Source organism: Carassius gibelio, chromosome A3, assembly GCF_023724105.1.
Source record: "Carassius gibelio isolate Cgi1373 ecotype wild population from Czech Republic chromosome A3, carGib1.2-hapl.c, whole genome shotgun sequence".
NCBI classification, from domain to species: Eukaryota; Metazoa; Chordata; class Actinopteri; order Cypriniformes; family Cyprinidae; genus Carassius; species Carassius gibelio.
Genome location: NC_068373.1, coordinates 17302172 through 17321215, shown reverse-complemented (window position 1 = coordinate 17321215; position 19044 = coordinate 17302172). Strand labels below are relative to the sequence as shown.

The window sequence follows — 19044 nt, the reverse complement described above, 5'->3', positions numbered from 1 at the left end:
GTCATGTTTCACAGACAAAGCCTGCCAAATTAAAACGTTATTAAACTTTCTGTGACAAGACTGAGCATTACCTGATTCAGTGTGCCTCTTTCGCTAAGCTTACCTTAGACCAGGTCAGGACTTGGATTTGCAGTAACAACCGTTGTTGGTGCTGTGCCAGGGCACACCATGCTGCTCAGTGTGACCTTAAAAAGCCGTGCAACATCTGCCAGAGCACCCATCTCCGCCCTCTCCATGAGGTGAATGTCAGTCCATCCCTAAAGGAGGATTCAGCTAACATGGAGAAGAGCTGCCTAACAAATTCCTCCCCAGATAGGTTCTTTCTGGATAAACCCTCTGTCAAGGGAAGAGTTATGCTCAAAGTGGTTCCAGTGAATCAACATTATGAATACATTTATTATTGGACACCTTTGCTCTTCTTGACGATGGGTCAGAGAGAACCATTCTACTCTCCACTGCAGTTAAGGCCTTGGGGATTCAGGGTATCCCAGAAAATCTTCCATTGCGGACAGTGAAAGATGATATTCAGGTCATTCATGGTTGTTCTATTTCCTTTCAAGTCTCTTTTCTCTTTAAACCTCAGACCAGTTATAAGATAAATCATGCCTTCACAGCTGATCGGCTTAACCTGTCACGCCAGTCTTACCCCATAGAACAGCTGCAACAGAAGTACAGACATCTGCACGATATTACCCTCCATCCACTCACTGATGTCCAACTTTTACTTCTCATCGGTTCAGATCAGCCCCATCTCATAACCCCAACAGAGCCTGTTCGATGGGGCGGCCCGGGTGCACCAGCTGCAGTTCACACACGCTTAGGTTGGACACTCCAGGGTCCTATACCTTGCATGGGCTGTCCTCCTACCCCACGGCAATGTCTGCTAACCTCCATTGATCCAATTCAGGATGAACTCCTTCAGTATGTTCAACAACTGTGGCAGTTGGATATGGTTCCACAGAGGGAGGGCAAAGAGGTAACCATGTCCAAGCAGGATAAGGAGGCTCTTCAGATGCTTGACCATAAGACCCCCCCCCCCCCCCCCGGAAATGGAGGGAATCAACAGGTTAGCTACACCCCTACTGCGGAGAAAGGACATGCCTTTGTTGAATGCACCTAAAGAATCAGTCTTACCTAACCTTCGCAGTGTGGAGAGGCGTCTGCTGAAGGAGCCTGTTAGAAATGAGGTCTATAAAGAGGAGATGAGGAAACTCATTGAGACAGGAGCTGTTAAGAAGGTTATGGACCCTATATCTGATTCAGATGAATGCTGGTACATTCCCCACCATCTCGTTAGTCACAATGGGAAGTTCCGCCTTGTCTTTAATTGCTCCTACCAGTATCAAGGACAAAGCCTTAATCAGTACCCGCTGCCAGGACCCACCCTTGGGGCCTCACTGTTGGGCGTCCTTAACCGTTTTACAGAACATCCTATGGCAGTGAGTGGGGATATTAAGGCGATGTTCCAACAGGTTCACCTTATACCTGAGGGCCGTCCTCTACTCTGTTTCCTTTGGGGGGACCTGAAGATGGATGAGGCACCCAGAATTCTTGATTGGCAGGTATTACCCTTCGCCACAACCTCCAGTCCTTGTTGTGCTACCTATGCACTACAGCGTCACGTATCTATGTCGATAACTGACTGCAGAGCCTGCCTACTGCAGATGAGGCTCGGAACTTAATTGATCGACTATGGAATATCCTGCCTGGAGCTGGATTCGAAATTTGCCAATGGGCCTGCAATGATCCTACTGTGCTGAGTCACCTACCTTCTCATGCACAAGCTGCAAGTGTGGAGCTGTGGTTGACGCAGGAGAAGTCTGACATCCCTGAGTCGACACTGGGTCTGAGCTGGAACTGGCAGACGGACACTTTGTCCTAAAAACACCTAGCTGTGATCTATGAAACTCCAACTTCGAGGAACATCTATAAGGTCCTAGCTACCCAGTACGACCCCCTGGGATGGCTTCTTCCTTATTCCACTCGGGCAAAGGTCATCATTAAGCAGCTGTGGAACAAGCAGAGAGGGTGGGATGATCGCAACCTACCTCCTGAGCTCCTCCATTCCTGGAATGCATGGGAGGAAGAACTCCGATACCTTCCTTGTATCTCCTTCCCCCGGTCTAATGTTCCTCCTGAAGTTGTGAAGGACAGAGTCACCCATGAGGTACATATCTTCTCGGATGCCTCTGAGCAGGCATATGGAGCGGTCGCCTACCTCCGGACTATTGACCAGGATGGTCAGACCTACCTGTCCTTCATTATAGCACGCTCTTGTGTCACTCCTAAACGAGCTAACTCCATTCCAAGACTGGAACTCTGTGATAGTCTAGTAGCGGCACAGCTGGCTATGTTACTGGATGCAGAGTTAACCCTACCAATCAAATCTATTTCCCTGTGGACAGACTATACTACAGTCCTCCAGTAGTTGAATTCTGACCCCTGCCATTACAGAGTCTTTGTTGGGAATAGAATCACTGAGATCCAGGAGCTGACGGAGAAGTGTTCCTGGCATCATGTAAGTTCTGCAGACAACCCCGCTGATGACCTCACGAAGGGAAGACCTCTCCAATACCTTGCTGTGCCAAACCGATTGTCTCAAGGACCTCCTTTCCTACTACAATATCCCAAAGAATGGCCAGTAATCCCTAAGACTGAAACAAGGGAAGACCAGGTTGAACAACGTAAACCTACCTTCTGTGGTATCCTCCCTCAACTGGTAAGATTAATGGATGGAATTACAACACTTGGCAAGAACTATTGGATGTAGCTTCTCAACTTGGCTCCAGGGACTTCTCCAGAGGCTGAGGATTACTGCCAAGCTGAGTTCCATATCCTCAAAAAGTTTCAGCAGGAATCCTTCCCTGAGGATTATAGACTGTTAGAGACTGGGAAGCCAGTTAAATCCAGGAGTCTTAGTTACTCTAGCCCCTGAAATGGATCCGTCCAGTGATCTGATAAGGGTGGGAGGTCGTTTGCGGCGAACTGCAGGCATCGAGGACTCCATTTTACATCCTCTGGTTCTGGATCCCAATCACCCTGTCACTCGCTTGATTATTCTCCATTATGATGACAAGTTGCATCATCCTGGATCAGAGTGGTTGTTCGGGGAAATACAGAGATACTATTTGATTCTCCGAGGTCGCGAAGCTGTCCGCCGGTTTCAACGTGACTGCACAGAATGTCAATGCTGGAGGACCCAACTGACAATCCCTAAGATGTAAGATCTACCTAAGGCGCGCCTTCAGCTATACAAACCTGCCTTCTATTCTTCCGGAATGGACTGCTTTGGCCCCCTGTTAGTCAAAATTGGTAGACGTACAGAAAAGAGCGATGGGGCATTCTCTTTAAATGTCTGACCACTAGAGCTGTCCATTTAGACCTACTTCCTAGCCTGAGTACCGACTCATTTCTCATGGCTTTAAGAAGATTTGTTGCAAGGAGAGGAACACCAGCAGAATTAAGGTCAGATTGAGGTATGAACTTCCGCAGGGGTGAAAGGTAGTAATGGGAAGCTTATGCTGCTTTTTTCCTCCATCGGCCCCTCATTTTGGTGGAGTTTGGGAGAGGGAAGTGAGATCAGTTAAATCTGCCTTATACACAGTTTTGGGTGCACAATCAGTACCAGAGGAGGTCTTAATGATGGTCTTGCTGGAAGTGGAGGCCATCCTTAATTCAAAACCCTTAGGTTACGTGTTGTCAGACGTGGCAGATGCTGACCCAGTAACTCCAAATAGTCTCCTCATGGGGCGGACCGATGGATCTCTGCCACAAGTCATTTATCCAGAATCAGAGATATTAAGTCGCCGGCACTGGAGACATTCTTAGGTCTTAGCAGACCGATTCTGGTCCAGGTTCATACGGGACTACCTCCCTTACCTACAAACGCGGCAGAAATGGCAAGCCTCTCCTCCCAACCTAAATGAACAGACATTTGTTATGATTGTCGACCCCCAACTACCACGAAGTTCATGGCCTGAAGGAGAAGTGATAAAGACTCACCAAAGCCCAGATGGTCATATCAGGTCAGCTGATGTGTTGATAAAAGGTCAAGTTTGTACCCAACCGGTAGCTCGCCTGGTCATCTTTCCGGCCTTACCAAAGGATAGAAAAGACTTACCAAAGGGCTTAATGCCCTGACACTGACTAGTTAAGTCGCCTTTCATGGAAGCAAAGAAGCTCCGCCTCTTTGGGGGCGGCCTGTAAGAGGGACTTTTATTATGATACCAGAATTGTTATAGTATAGTACGATGTTAGGGGGCAGTGTAGTTTGCTGAGCTGCCGCTGTTTGCTGTGTTCGTGTGATCTGTCCAAGCTATCAGCTGCAAAGATGATGCTTCCAGTTTGTTTGTGGTCAGTGACTAACACCTTGATATTAAATCTGCAACAATCCCCACAAAGTAAGCCTATTTTATTTATATTTGTGTTACCAGTGATCGCTACAGTGTTATATGCATTTGTTTTCCGTATAAACATGCCTAGACATGTCCTATAATGACCGTTCTTTAGTGTTATTATTATTTATTGTGCTATTATTTACTCTTTATAAAGATGTTAATCAGTGTTATGATGTCTTAACAACATGATGTTGATCTGTTTATCTGCTACAAAACCAAATGAGTGTTTAGCGTTCGGTTTATGTAAATGTTATTCATATGCGCCATTATTCTATCTATATATGGAAGCTTTATGCTCATAGAGACAAATGATCACTCATGACTTGAAGTTTTGTGTGAAATATCTGGTCTCCTTTCATTTAACTGTTCAGGAGAGAAATGCCAATGTGAATAATTATGAATGCTTTGGTTTCATTATGTAACAGTAAATGTTACTATTGTTATTGCAGACTATCTTCACCTTTGTACATCTGTGGGCCTTCCTTTTCTCTTCAAATACACCATTGAAAGCTAATCACCTCCCTCCTCATTAGTGGTGCTCTGACCGGCACCCAGGGGGGTTTACTCATCCATTACCTGATCAGAACCTAACAGTCTTAAAGTCTCTCCAACAGAAATGTAACCAAAATTTAGCAGGCAAAAATGTAAATAATCACTTGTTGATATGAGTAGCAGTGTAGAAAGCATGGCAGTCACTTTCAATCTTCATGGTGAATTCAAGTGTCCAACTTGAAAATTAACAATATCTGTGGGTGAAACTTTTTCATCCTCATGAAAAATTACCAATCACGAGGATCGATTTAACCCACTAAATTTCCCAAAGCAATGGTAAATGTGAACGCACCTTTATTGTTGGAAATGTAACATGTTAGCAGGGCCGTCGCTAGTGGGGTGAAGGTGGTGATGATTATAGGGGCCCACGGCTGAGGCAGGGCCCCCCGCGATTTCAACCAACTGGATGAGGCCAGCCTAAGTTACCATTTTCAAGTGTATTTGAACCTTGCCAATTTAAACATTCAAAATAGTATTCAAACAAAAGACGTTGGAAAGCTCTACTGAGTAGGCTACTCTCGCACTGTTTTCGGTGCGCATGCAGAGAGCCGTGTCTCATGGATCGCAACACCAAGTCTAACTGTCATTTCGGATATTTGCGTCCTCCTGCACCAGCACGAACAAATACAAATTGCATTTTAAACAAATAGAAAAATATGTGAAAGAGGCCAATTCAGCACCCGCTGTGTTTCTGGTGTTTAGTCAGTGCACACCCAAAGACGTGTCTCAAAGCACTTAAACGACTAATCTGCTTCTTCTTGCTTTTGTACCAACAAATACATGCAAAATATTTTAAAACACCTGTCTTGGAAAGTGTGTTGGAAAAAAAATGTTGGTTATGTCTTAAGTGAATGTAAACAGTTGAGAAAAAAATTGGATATGTATAATTATAATAGATGCACTGTCTCTTAAAGTGACCACACCTAATTGACTAGATCTGCTTTTGGGATCTTTAATGTTAATCCAAGAAAATAAAAGAAAGAAAATCACTCACTGCTCTTGACTGAATTAATTTGTAGTTTTAACAAGAATTTATCCACAGTTAAACCAAAAATTATTCAGACACCAGATATAATTCTTTATATTGTTTTACTAGTGGTTGCAGGACTAGCTCTTTTATGAACTATTGTTTTAAACTTTTTGTTTTTGTTTTAAAGTGAACATATTATACCTAAAAACAACAAGTCAAATTATGATTTGGGACCAACAATTTTCAGACTTTTTGACCTTACCATGTTTTTTTCTGTAATTGCTAATGCAACCTTTTTACAACACAGACTGAACAAAATTAAGCATTGCTTGGTAATTGTTCAACAAAGTATTGACAGTTGTGTAAATATTGTATGTATTATCCATTACATACCTTTCTATCAAAGTTATCTGACATTATCAAGATGAATTGGTTCTGACAGTTTAACTCAGAGTTCTTGTCATTTTTTATTACCAAGATCTAAACTATAGCAAATAAACTGTGATGATGTAAGAAATGTTGAAGGTGTCTGAACAAATTTTGGTTTGACCGTATATTTTATTTTACACTGAAGACTATGCAGTGCTATTTGACATCTGCTTATTCGGTTTCTGTACCTGGACACCTACAAGCTTGAAAAAACATAAACATTGTGTAAATAGCACAAATAGCCTAAATAAATAGAATGCACATACAAATTAAAACATTTGGTACAATCTGCACCGGGGCCCCGCTAACCCCAGCTACGGCCCTGCCTATTAGTGCAAAGATACATCACACACACAAACATGTAAACACATGGGTACACTCGCACACACACACCTGCTCTGTTAATCTCTATGATTTCCTCCTGTGCAAGAGGACAGTCTCCTGCCATGCTTCCAGAGACCACCATATTGCCCAGCACATTACCCATGATCCTCTGTGGCGAGGCAGTGGCCATGGCCAAGGCATCTGGCTTGCAGTAGTTGGGCGATCCAGGCTGCGGAGCCCGCGGGATGTGCTTGTTCTTCTTCTTGGGCAGCTTCTGCTTGGCCATTGCCAGAGAGTAGTACATGCCGAAGTTGTTTACAATGACGGGCACAGGCATGGCGATGGTCAGCACGCCCGCCAGGGCACACAGGGCACCCACTAACATACCAGACCATGTCTCTGGATACATGTCACCATAGCCCAGTGTTGTCATTGTGACCACTGCCCACCAGAAGCCGATGGGGATGTTTTTGAAGGTGGTGTGTTTGCTAGCCGTCGGGTCGGCCGGGTCGGCGCCGATGCGCTCAGCGTAGTAGATCATGGTGGCGAAGATGAGCACCCCCAGAGCGAGGAAGATGATGAGGAGCAAGAATTCATTGGTGCTGGCACGGAGCGTGTGACCCAGCACTCTCAGCCCCACGAAATGACGCGTGAGCTTGAAGATTCGCAGGATTCGGACGAATCGCACCACACGCAAAAAGCCCAGCACGTCTTTTGCCGCTTTAGAAGAGAGGCCGCTCAGCGCCATCTCCAGGTAAAAGGGCAGGATGGCTACAAAGTCGATGATGTTCAGCGAGCTCTTGAAGAACTCAGCCTTGTCCGGGCAGAAGATGACGCGGGCAAACACCTCGATGGTGAACCAGATGACACATACGCCCTCCACGTAGGTCAGCCACCTGTCAGTCACTACCTCATACACAATCTCCTCCCGAGTGACGTTCCCCACCGTCACATTCTCTGTCTTATTGTAGATGGTGTTGAAGGCCTCGTGTGTCTCCAAGCAAAATGTTGAGATGGAGATGAGGATGAACAGGAGCGAGCCGAACGCCGCATACTGGAAACAGAGAGAGGAAGACACAGAGAGAGACAGAAACACACAAAGAGAGATGAGAAGATGAGCACATTAATATTATACAGTGAAATCAGTGAGTTTGCTATTGGAATAAAGAGCTGTTACAGTGCTTAAAGCTGAAGTGTGTCGTTTCTGTGGTAGAACTGGAAAAATAATCACAGTCTGATCTAAAACATAATCAACATCATGACTTTTTTCTCCTTAGCAAACTGCTGTTCTACTGTAGATAAGGAGTCTTCGACAGAGGCTCTGCCAATTATTGTTTTATGCAAAACTAAAGTTGTGTCCCAAATGATGTACGATACACTACATATTTTTGGAAGGTTATTTTCTCATCCAGTGTCAGAGTCTGATAACCCTTCCCTTCTGCTAAGTAAAGCTGCTACAGTAAAGTGCATGAAACCATTTCACACACAGTTTTTTTTTTCTTCTTCAGTTAAATAAATGCACTGTCCAGTATTTGAAGTGCACTTTTTCTTGTCGAATTTTCAGCATGAACATACTACTCACACTACGATCAAATGGCATAGAATACTACATAAGTACGTAAATTGGGACATGTTTCATGTTTTATATTTCAGGCTAAAGCTAACCTTGAGAAGCTGAAATCTGACTAAACATTTCATTCTTCCTCCCACATTAAAATATACTATGTAAAATTTAAATGTAACAATAATCAACATGAAAAAAAGAACATTTCTACATTTTTAGAAATGTATGTTCTTATAGACCAGGGTTTACATGCAACACTCAGTTTAAACTATATGTAACAGAGAGTCCCTGTTTTGTCTCTCAATACAACAAAGGGTCTTTGGCCTGAACAAGACTGAATAACCCTTTTCTATATAGTTTTCTAAATCCAATGACATGCCAGACTTCCCATTCTGTGCTTAATGCTATAAGCTGTTGGCATCAGGTACACAAGCACATGGAAAGACCCTTGAAAATAAAATAGAATAAGCACTTTAACATCCAGAGGCTGTTGTGATGCAGTTTGTCCCACTGCAGAGGTCCTTCCCGATCAGAAGGAGGGGTACTACAGATAGAGGGCGCCAAATACTACAACAAAAACAGCCAAAGTGCTCTGAGAATAGTGGGAATGGTGTGAATGCAGCAGTCTCACTGACACTGCACTGAGGAAACACCACAGGGGGAAAAGATGGGGTAAAGCTAACTTTGTGAGGAAGACGAAGAGAATGGATGATGGAGGCAGAAAAAATGAGAAGAGACGGCATGTAAAGGGAGCAAAAAAAAAGCAATGTATATTTATAAATAGAAAGAAAAATATGAGAGCATGAGGAAATGGAAAGGGGAGAAAAGAGGAAGGGAGGGCTGGTGAATTATAGCAGTGTGCGCTGTGCGTGGTCACCATTCTGAAAACAGACATGTCATGTTGGCTCTCATGCAGATAGATGTGCATTGATTGGCTAGTGCACGTCTCTTGTTAAAGCCCACAGCCTCTTCTCCTATCACCTGCAATCAATATAATCTGTATATCTCAGTCCACCTCAGTGCCAACATCCATAGTATTATTTTTTTTATGTAGCCTGTCATTACAGCCATTTATTTGGAAGTGTAGGTGTGTGTGTGTGTGTGTGTGTGTGTGTGTGTGTGTGTGTGTGTGTGAAACTACTGCTGCTGCCATTCGCCCTCTGCAGTGCTCACATTATTCTCCCCACTCCCCGCTCCTCACTTCTCCCCGTCCTCTCTGTCAATCTACACTTGCCCCTCCTCCCTTTACTGGGATAAACCATTCCTTTTGCAGAGGAATAGCTGTCCCCCTTCTTTTCTGCCTCCAGTCTTCTGGCTCCTCTGCACTGACAGTCCTTCAGCCCTGTTATCTTAAGTCTCTGTGGCTTTTCTGCAAGTTGCCCGGATGTCCCACACATTTCATAAAGACATGGCAGACATTCCTACTACAAAAATAATTTTCAAAATCTGTGTTTTAAATATGCAAAAACCACATGCATTTACATGAGAAGCAAAAAGTTTAACTTACTCCACCTTTTTGAGTAAATATCACAAAATAATTACATTTATAATATGGAAATACAATATGGAAATAATAATTAAAAAAAAAAAACTTGCCAAAAGGGTTAGAAAAATAAAATAAAATGTATTCTCTGAAAAGAAGACTTACTATCCTCATCCCCATTTTGTTTGTTAAAGTTTAGATGAAACAGAACTGACATATTTTTTCTTCTATATTGTGATGTACATCCACGTCATTATTTGAAAAGAAAAATCAATTTAGGGAGGGCACTTGGTTTCATCAGTTGTTGACTGGATTTTGAGATGGGGCTGTTGTGCTAAAATGAATTAAATATTAGATTTTGATTAAACATTACAAAGTAAAATAAAAATAAAAATACAAGATAAATAAATATATGATTTTTTCACAATAAGATCTATAATGTGCAATTTACAAACACAAAATAGGTATTTTTTCAGTATGAATGCACAGACACACCACTTTTTAGCGATTAATTGCTAATGCTTTTATCACGGTATTGAAAGTGGTCATAATACATTATTACAGGTTAAATAACTTTTTTCGTATAACAAAACTAACTGAACATATAAATATAATAAGGCAATACAGAAAAATATATAAAGTTTTACACGGATTAAAGTGCAAAAAAACTAAAAAGACCCATAGGTATCACTTTACAATAAGACCTCATTAGTTAACCTTAGTCAATGCATTAGCATTCACAATGAGCAATAGCTACATTTGCTACAGAAGTTATTCATAAATAGACTATTAAGTCTAAATATTTAAGTATTTGGTGCTGTGATGAACACCATAGCAAATCCACAAATCTGAATGACTATTTAAAATGATTGAAATTTTAGAAAGTAGCGCAGCTGCTTTATTTATGGGGTTTCCAGGGAAAGGGCCGCATTTTCTGCAGTTTAGTGCCATCTGTTGTCAGAGCGTGAATGTGCTTTCAATCAGCGCGTCTCTCACGTGTTCCCCCATGTGCTTCTCATGTGTGCTTGTATACATCAGAGCGCACACGCTTTCAATAAGCATATAGTGGTGTTGTGCATTTTGACCGGTTGATGGGAATAGTATTCTTAAAATGCTTTCCAAATTCTGATTAATTTGTAATATATAATTGTTCATGGTATTTAGAAGTGCCCACGATAACAATATCGTGCATATTCATTACCGTGATATATCACATTACCGAATACCTGCACAGTTACCACTTTTCATACCAACTTTCAGTTTCCTTAAACAATAACACAAGAAAAAACAGATATATTCAAACACAGTCACTTATCCATTTGAATTAAGACACCTAAAAAAACACGGGACATCTCTCAAATAACTGCAGTCAGGTCAATCCTCCCATGATGAACGAGAAGCAGTCAAATGAAGGACTGAGGCATCCTGGGAGAATTAACTAATTCCCCAACCCGATTAGCATGAGCTAATTTAACGAACCCATCTTGTCGTGCCCTCAAAATGCTGATGAGGGACCCGTTTGTGTGTCAAGCAGACATGCTACAACGCACAATGTCACCAATACTCCACACGTTCTGCTCCAGATACAAGCGTGCTCCAATCTCTCAACCCTCTGATCACAACTGGGATGTTTTGATGGTAAAAATAATCAATATTAAATGAAATATTAAATTAATATTAAAAGTATATTAAAAGCAGTAGAGCATAGTACATCATAAAATAGACAAGATCATCCAAAACTAATTAAACTCTTTTCAAATGCCAACAATTTCTGACACAAATGATTCCATATATATATATATATATATATATATATATATATATATATATATATATATATATACAGTACAGGCCAAATGTTTGGACACACCTTCTCATTCAAAGAGTTTTCTTTATTTTCATGACTATGGGTCACACTGAAGGCATCAAGGGCTATTTGACCAAGAAGGAGAGTGATGGGGTGCTGCAGATGACCTGGCCTCCACAGTCACCGGACCTGAACCCAATCGAGATGGTTTAGGGGTGAGCTGGACCGCAGACAGAAGGCAAAAGGGCCAACAAGTGCTAAGCATCTCTCGGGGAACTCCTTCAAGACTGTTGGAAGACCATTTCAGGTGACTACCTCTTGAAGCTCATCACAATCAAAGCAAAAGGTGGCTACTTTGAAGAACCTAGAATATGACATATTTTCAGTTGTTTCACACTTTTTTGTTATGTATATAATTCCACATGTGTTAATTCATAGTTTTGATGCCTTCAGTATGAATCTACAATTTTCATAGTTATGAAAATAAGAAAACTCTTTGAATTAGAAGGTATGTCCAAACTTTTGGTCAGTACTGTATATATATATATATATATATATATATATATATATATATATATATATATATATATATATATATATATATATATATATATATATATATATTTATATATATATATATATATATAAACTTTACAGTTGGATAGATCACCCATTCAACTGTTAAATTAACGGCTAATTAAAGATGTAAAGGGAACTGAACTACTGTAGTATTAATTAAAAATAAACTGACATTTTCAAGTCTGACGTTAGGATGTGGTTTAAAAAAAAAAACTTTTTACTTTGATTTCAGTTTAATAAGAAATAATTGAAGTCACATAAATCACTGTTTACCCGCTTACACTGCTTATATTACACTGCTCATTTATAGTAAATTCCTCACTCACGTTACACTGCTTACTGAAATTGCTCACTTGTATTACACTGCTCCCTACTATCCATATGCATCTTTGCTCTTTCGTGTTTTTTCACCTTCTCCGAGAGATGATGCATTTCGGTGACACCTGAAGTTGTCCATGCGATGTCCGTCACGCTCTCGCGATGGAATAAAATGCAGCAGTAAATTAGCAGAATACTCGTTTATACGACTTCCCACCCTTTGTAGATACTTGTTTGATGTCTAAATTTGGTCTTAGTTGTCCTAATTCTTTAATTGCCAATTTATCCTTATTGATACAATGAATGAATTGTATTTCTTTTAATGACATGATAGAATTAATCTGCATCGAGGTAACGTTCAGTGTGATGTCAATCAAGTTCAGCTTTTTTTCCCCCTTTTTTCACATTTGATAAAGATATTAAAGTAGTTTTTCTTTTTTTTTCTTGTTTTTAAAATTCTAAATAGTTTTTAAATATTATTGGATGTCACCGTTCCCACCAGTCGTTGCACAAGTTAAGGTTAAGCATGATGACAAAAGCACGTTAGGGCTAGTCCTCCCCTGAACTCATTGAGATTGCATTGCAGTGCCTGCAGTTCGAAAAAATGATCTGTGAATGGAAGTCTATGAGAGCACTCAGGGCGATTCTCAGTTTGACAGAAATCGCCCCAAAAGGGGCGGTACTACACAAAACGTGACTTGATGCTGATTGGAGTATTTAGGTGCAGCACAAACAGTCTAGAATAGTGAAAGCTAGCGTATGTAAAAGAAAGAAAAGCCAACTAGTCTCCACTCATTGGCATAAAGTTAGACTATTCTCAAGTGACTAAAACTGGCCAACACTTTGTAAATGAATTACTCACAGATCGCCTTCATGAGTGAACGCCCTTTATACTTGAAGGACACAAAACCTCAGTGCTTATGCAAGAACAGAATTAAGTTTTTCTTGTATCACTGCAGTCTGGCTCCAGTTGTGGAGCGACATCTAAGAGCATGACTGTTTAAAGATTTAGAAGATGAATAAGGACTCTAGCAGGAGAGACTCTCCTGGAATGAAGTAACTCTTCACCATAATGCCTTAATGCCACTCGTGGGAGTGTGGACACGCTCCTAATGGCTGTTTGCTACCCACAACTCTGCTCTTGTTTTTGTTTTTCATTACAAGATACTCTAATGCTATGGACATGTTCATACCCATCATGACCAGCTTTTTCTGTAAGAAAGGTTGTGGAAATATGACCAGCTTGAGACGGTGCCTGCTGACTCGATGCAGTCAAACTTTCTAAGAACATGTTGAAATATACCACACGAAAAAAAGGAAGATAAATGACTTGACTTGAATGTGTGTGCATGCATCTAAATGTCCTAAAACCAACCTCCTGAGACTTAATGGTGTATAAGACACAATATCAGAACCACAGGATAATGAGATTTTACACACTGGAATGAGTGTACAATATAACCATGACTTTGCCTAGCACACCAATCAAGACCATCATCTAGGTTCTGCATTGAATTTCACACTCTTCCAGGTCCTACATATGACTGTGGGTATAAATGTTCACATTCTCAGAATGAAGTTTTTAGACGGAACACATTCATGCTGGAGTTCCGCAAAGAGCTGCTGGTCAAAAAATTTATGTGCTAGAAACTGCCACCATGAACTAGAAGCTCATAACCTGAGTGCATTCTTTCATATGATTCTAAGAAAACATATAATAGTTTTGCAAACACACTACAGAAAACTATTAGTAGCTATTAATGTATTTTTGGATACATATTATTATTCATTGTGATATTATTTTCAGGATAATTCACCCTCAAAATTGCATTACTATAAACTGATAATCTGATATTGTTTTTCTTAATTTTTTTTTTTAATGATCATTATTACTTTAAGAATTTTGTACTGTATTACATAAATCAATTGATTTTTAAGGCATTTAGGATTAGCACAATCATCATGTTTCCTCAGAAAACTGCAGGAACTCTCCCAAAACGCTCAGGAGAACCTTCACTATTAGTTGGCCAGAGAACGGTCGAATAAGTAAGTAAAGCGAGTTATTCCAAGAGGAACATTTAAGTGTTGCTTTTCCCAGAGACACTGTGTCAGCTCTATGGGACATGCCTGTTAGATTTCTGGAGGAATTGCCTGCAAAGCAAATACTAAAACCCATACTCTAGCAAATCAGAAGGCCTGATGAGATCAAAAACCAATGCATCATGTCTTACAAAACAACAATATTTTGTTGCATCGTGCAGAACACTGCACAGAACACAGAATTGCACATTCTTTGAAGCACGAAAGGTCAAAGCTTTGGTCTCAGATGCCTCTGAACAGTGTTCTCAGACCAGCGGTGCATGTGTACGTGTGCTGCATAGTGTCATTGAGACAGCTCAGACTGAGCCAACACTTTCATTCCTTACAATAATGTTTCTTTGTTTTCAAATTTGGTCTGTTTAAATTTCAAATCCCAGATTTTTAACGAGGCCTCACTCTTTTGGATCACACTGTACATCAACCATAAACACTGACTGTAGCAAAGCACTTCACAGCTGGTCTTAGCCTGCATGTTGCTGCACTAATACTGCACCACAGATAAGAAAGTAACCACTGAAATGAATGGGAATGGGCCTCTCCATAGTATGCAAAGCTAAAACCACAGCTGAATGATCTTTTTCTATCATTAATAAATCATTTACAGTTGGTGTTTATGAATATACATAGGCTGTGGGCTAAAAATAGAGGTCTAGATTTGTTGGGAGTACTGTAAACAGAAGGCAGAGTCTCAAGTAAAAGAAACAATCTGGCCGTTGGTGCACAAGTTTAAAGAGGAGATAGGAAGTGGTTACAATAGACGTGGCAGATGTCACAGTTTAAAGATCCAGAACTCTGTAACCTCTTTCACATCCCTCCACCACTCATTTTCATATGCATCTACAAAATGTTCTGATCTTCTCTGATCTCCCAGGAGAAAATCCCTGCTTTATATTCCAGCCGTTTCTGTATCCTCATTCTCTTCACCCGCCGCCTTCATCTTTCTGTTTTTTTTCCTCAGTCCACAGCTTTCATTAGACATGGAATGACCTAATTTTTATTAGCACTGTGAAGTACACCACAAATATTACAGACCACACCGTCTCACACACACCACAGCTTGCAGGACTCCCATTTTGTCATCTAATCATGTTGTCATACTCTGTTTTCTTCTGTATCTCTTTTCTCTGTCCATTCCTCTGTTCCTGTCTTCTTGCATCGTGAATAATGAACACAAGTGCAAATATCAAGTTCAAACACACTCAGCATCAGTCAAATTCTTAACCTCTCAAGCAAAAGATCAATTCCAAAAATGAAGATGTTGTTTTACTCAGATTTACATTTTTAACTATGCAAATCACAACAATATGGCAATTTATACAAAGAGTGGATTAACATAAACCATTTCATTTTTTAACACAAATTAGTGTTCTCCTTTTGTGGTGTCAACTCTACGACCAGCAAATTTCCAATATAAAATATCCAATAGAGTTTTCTTTGAAAGTCAGTGTAGCTTATTTAATCACCCAGACAACAACGTCAGTGAATAGCAGCTTGAGATGATATATGACGTGACAAATTAAGTTAATATCACTTGTGAACAAACATTTTTATTTCTACATCATTTCTAATTTAGGTACATTATGCAAAAAGGGTAAAAATAGTGATTCATTATGTGAATTTGGATACATAAAATGCTAGGAAGACAAAGGAGTCTATCATTTTATTCTAATTTTTTTAGAATGTCTTTTCCACTTCTACCATTTCCACCCCAGAATGTATATAAAAGTGCTATTGGTATTAAAACAAAATTCTAATTTATTTTCCACAAAGTCAAAGAAACCCCCAAAAGTATGTGCTTTGCCTCTAAAAGTGGTACAGTATATGTTAGGAGAAATACAATAATCTAAAATGGTAGAATGGTAAGATTGTCTAAGAAGTGACATAAGATGAAGTGGCGAAAAATACAAAGAAAGGAGCAAAATGTATTTGTGGGTCCCAGATTTAAGAGAATTAACAAAAAGTTGAATAGGGAAATGCAAGCATGGAACAGTGAGAAGTACAGTAGGATTACGAGATAAAAGAAGCAACATTTCCGAAAGCAGATTACAACACACTATTAGCATCAATTATCTGGGATGTATAAAGCCCTACAGACAGGTCCATACTAATCAGAGCCCGGTGATGCATACGTGTCCTAACCATGCCACAGATGATGCTAGTGATGCTAATACAGGAAAAGAGAAAGAGTGTAAGAGAGAGAGAAGCAGGACAGGAAGAGAGAGAGTTGAGTACATCAGAGTTCATCAGGAATAGATCAGAACAGGGCTATATAGGAATAGTAATTCAGAAAAAAGAACAAGCAGAAAAAACTCGGCCTTCTTCATGTACACAACGGGAAAAAATGAAAAGCAGAATTCAAATCCCAAATGTACAACCCGCTCTCGACTCAGCTCACCTGCTCTCAACAGTGTATACAAATGAATTCTCTAGAAGCCATAAAAATAATGTCATTGTGAAATTTTCAGACAACATTGCTATTTTAGGTTTACTGCACATGGATGCAAGACCCATTGTGTTATTTTTAAGATATAAGCAAATCTGTACAGTCCCATCTTACACCAAACAAGTTAGTAATGAACAAACGTTCTTCCATTAACTTTACTAGACCGTTAGTTCACAGTTATCTCTTATCTCACATGTTCTCTAAATGTTAGCACAGAAACTTTATGTATACAATGTTCATGAAACGTTTTATCTGAAACCTTTTATGTGAAAGTTTGTCTAACATTTCTGCTACTTAAATTCCCATAATATTTGCAAAATTATCAAATAGAATGTTGCCTTAATGTTTGCATAACCCAGATAAACATATATATATATAAATATATAAACACTGATGTTGAACATTCATAAATTATGGTTTCATAATTTAATGGAAACATTAGAAAATGTTACTTTTTGTTAGCTGGGGTGACTTCTTTATGTTTCACCCCTAAATAAATCAAGATAGAGACTCCATTCCTGGCAGTAGCCATAAAAAGAAGTGTATTTTTTTTATTTTTTTTTACACTGAATTCATATTCCAAAACAATTTTCCATACACTGCAATGTGAACAGAGAGACACAGTAAAATGGACTGAATCAAGTTCTGCACAAAACGTTCGTTTCAACCCTATAAATGTCTCATTTGCAGTTACCTGAATGGGACACCTTGTAATATAAGAAAATGGAGAAGCTTTCTGCATTAAAGTATTTATAGACTCTTAGTTCATTTAACACAAACAATACAGATACTTTATATTTAAAGAAATCATTTAACTGTGTAACATCGCATTAACATTGTGAACAGTGTAATTAGTCTTTGTTTGGCTTTTATGATCCCAAACATCTGTTTGACTTAGAAAGGAGTCTGTTTTCTTGTGCACCATACAGTAAAAAGCATGTAAGTGTGAATATAATCACAGAGTGTAATGGTCCGTACACTCTCTCAGGTCACATAGCAGTTGTCTGTTTCCGCTCGGATTCAGCAGCGACTGGGAAGTGTCCAGCATTAGCGCACATGTTGCTGCAAGCCACAAATTCTGCATTAACTGCAGAGATATTAGAGAATCAGAGGATGTTTGTACAGTATGGTTCACATGAAACAGCGCCCTCTTTACGTGAGAGGTGAAAGTGCAGGTCTCTGAGGTCTGGCGTGGGAAAACTGAGGCCCTGCTGTTCTCCCCATAAAGCGCTCATGTTTCTGCCTGTTGTTGCTCCCTGTACCCCAGGTCTGTTCTATTCATATCCTGCAGTGCTGTGAGTGAAAGCGAGAGAGAGAGAGAGAGAGAAATTCTGCGCTAACCTAATCTGCTATATGCCAGTGCATTGCAGCATTTGCCTGATGCAACTGCAAATATGTACAAGAATATTGTGGATCACTTATACAAAAACACATACACAGGTGAAGACATATTAGGGAACACAGAAGAGCAGTCACCTCTGTCATGCAGGGTCATGTCCAGCATTATTACAACACCTTGCTGGTGGCAGATACAACAAGGCCAGCTGCTGTGCAACATTCATGCAGCAAGATGTTAGGATGGCTCATAGATGCTACAGGTAGAAGTGTGAATATTTTTTCCATATAAAGATATTTGTGCCCAATATCATGATTTTAATGCATGAAATTGTTTAAATAAGAATGACAAAATAAGGAAAATCTAAACTGTCAACAAAAGTTTATATTTGTGACAGAAAAACAAGCTGCTCAATTTTAGAAAACCACTGTTAACCTACAATTTTTTTCCATTCAAAATTCCCATTATACACTTCACCGAGTACATATGAAGCATATAATGTGGACTGAATATGTTGCTACAGAAAACGAGGACACCGAAACCGTAAGGCTGTCAAGCAATATGCAACAGAAACTAATCTGAAGAGTTTTAAAATCTTAGAAGATTCTGAAAACATGTCATATTAGAAAAAAAAGATGACTTTAAGGGATGAAATTATTTAGACTGGCATTTAAAAATAAAAACAGCATTTGAAATTCTGCACACCGCCATAACAGAAATCAAAGCACCTCTAAATAGACAT

General features: G+C 39.8%; 1 protein-coding gene across 5 annotated transcripts in view; it reads right to left on the bottom strand.

The window, feature by feature from the left end:
• Positions 1 to 19044, bottom strand: part of kcnc3a (potassium voltage-gated channel, Shaw-related subfamily, member 3a) — a 66526-nt gene that overhangs the window by 27690 nt on the left and 19792 nt on the right. For 4 of the 5 annotated variants that reach the window (XM_052547012.1, XM_052547021.1, XM_052547022.1 and 1 more), the window contains one exon: positions 6742 to 7726. In XM_052547012.1, the coding sequence (XP_052402972.1) occupies positions 6742 to 7726 (985 nt within the window). The remainder of the gene's footprint in view (positions 1 to 6741; positions 7727 to 19044) is intronic. The other variant, XM_052547020.1, reaches the window with a different exon arrangement.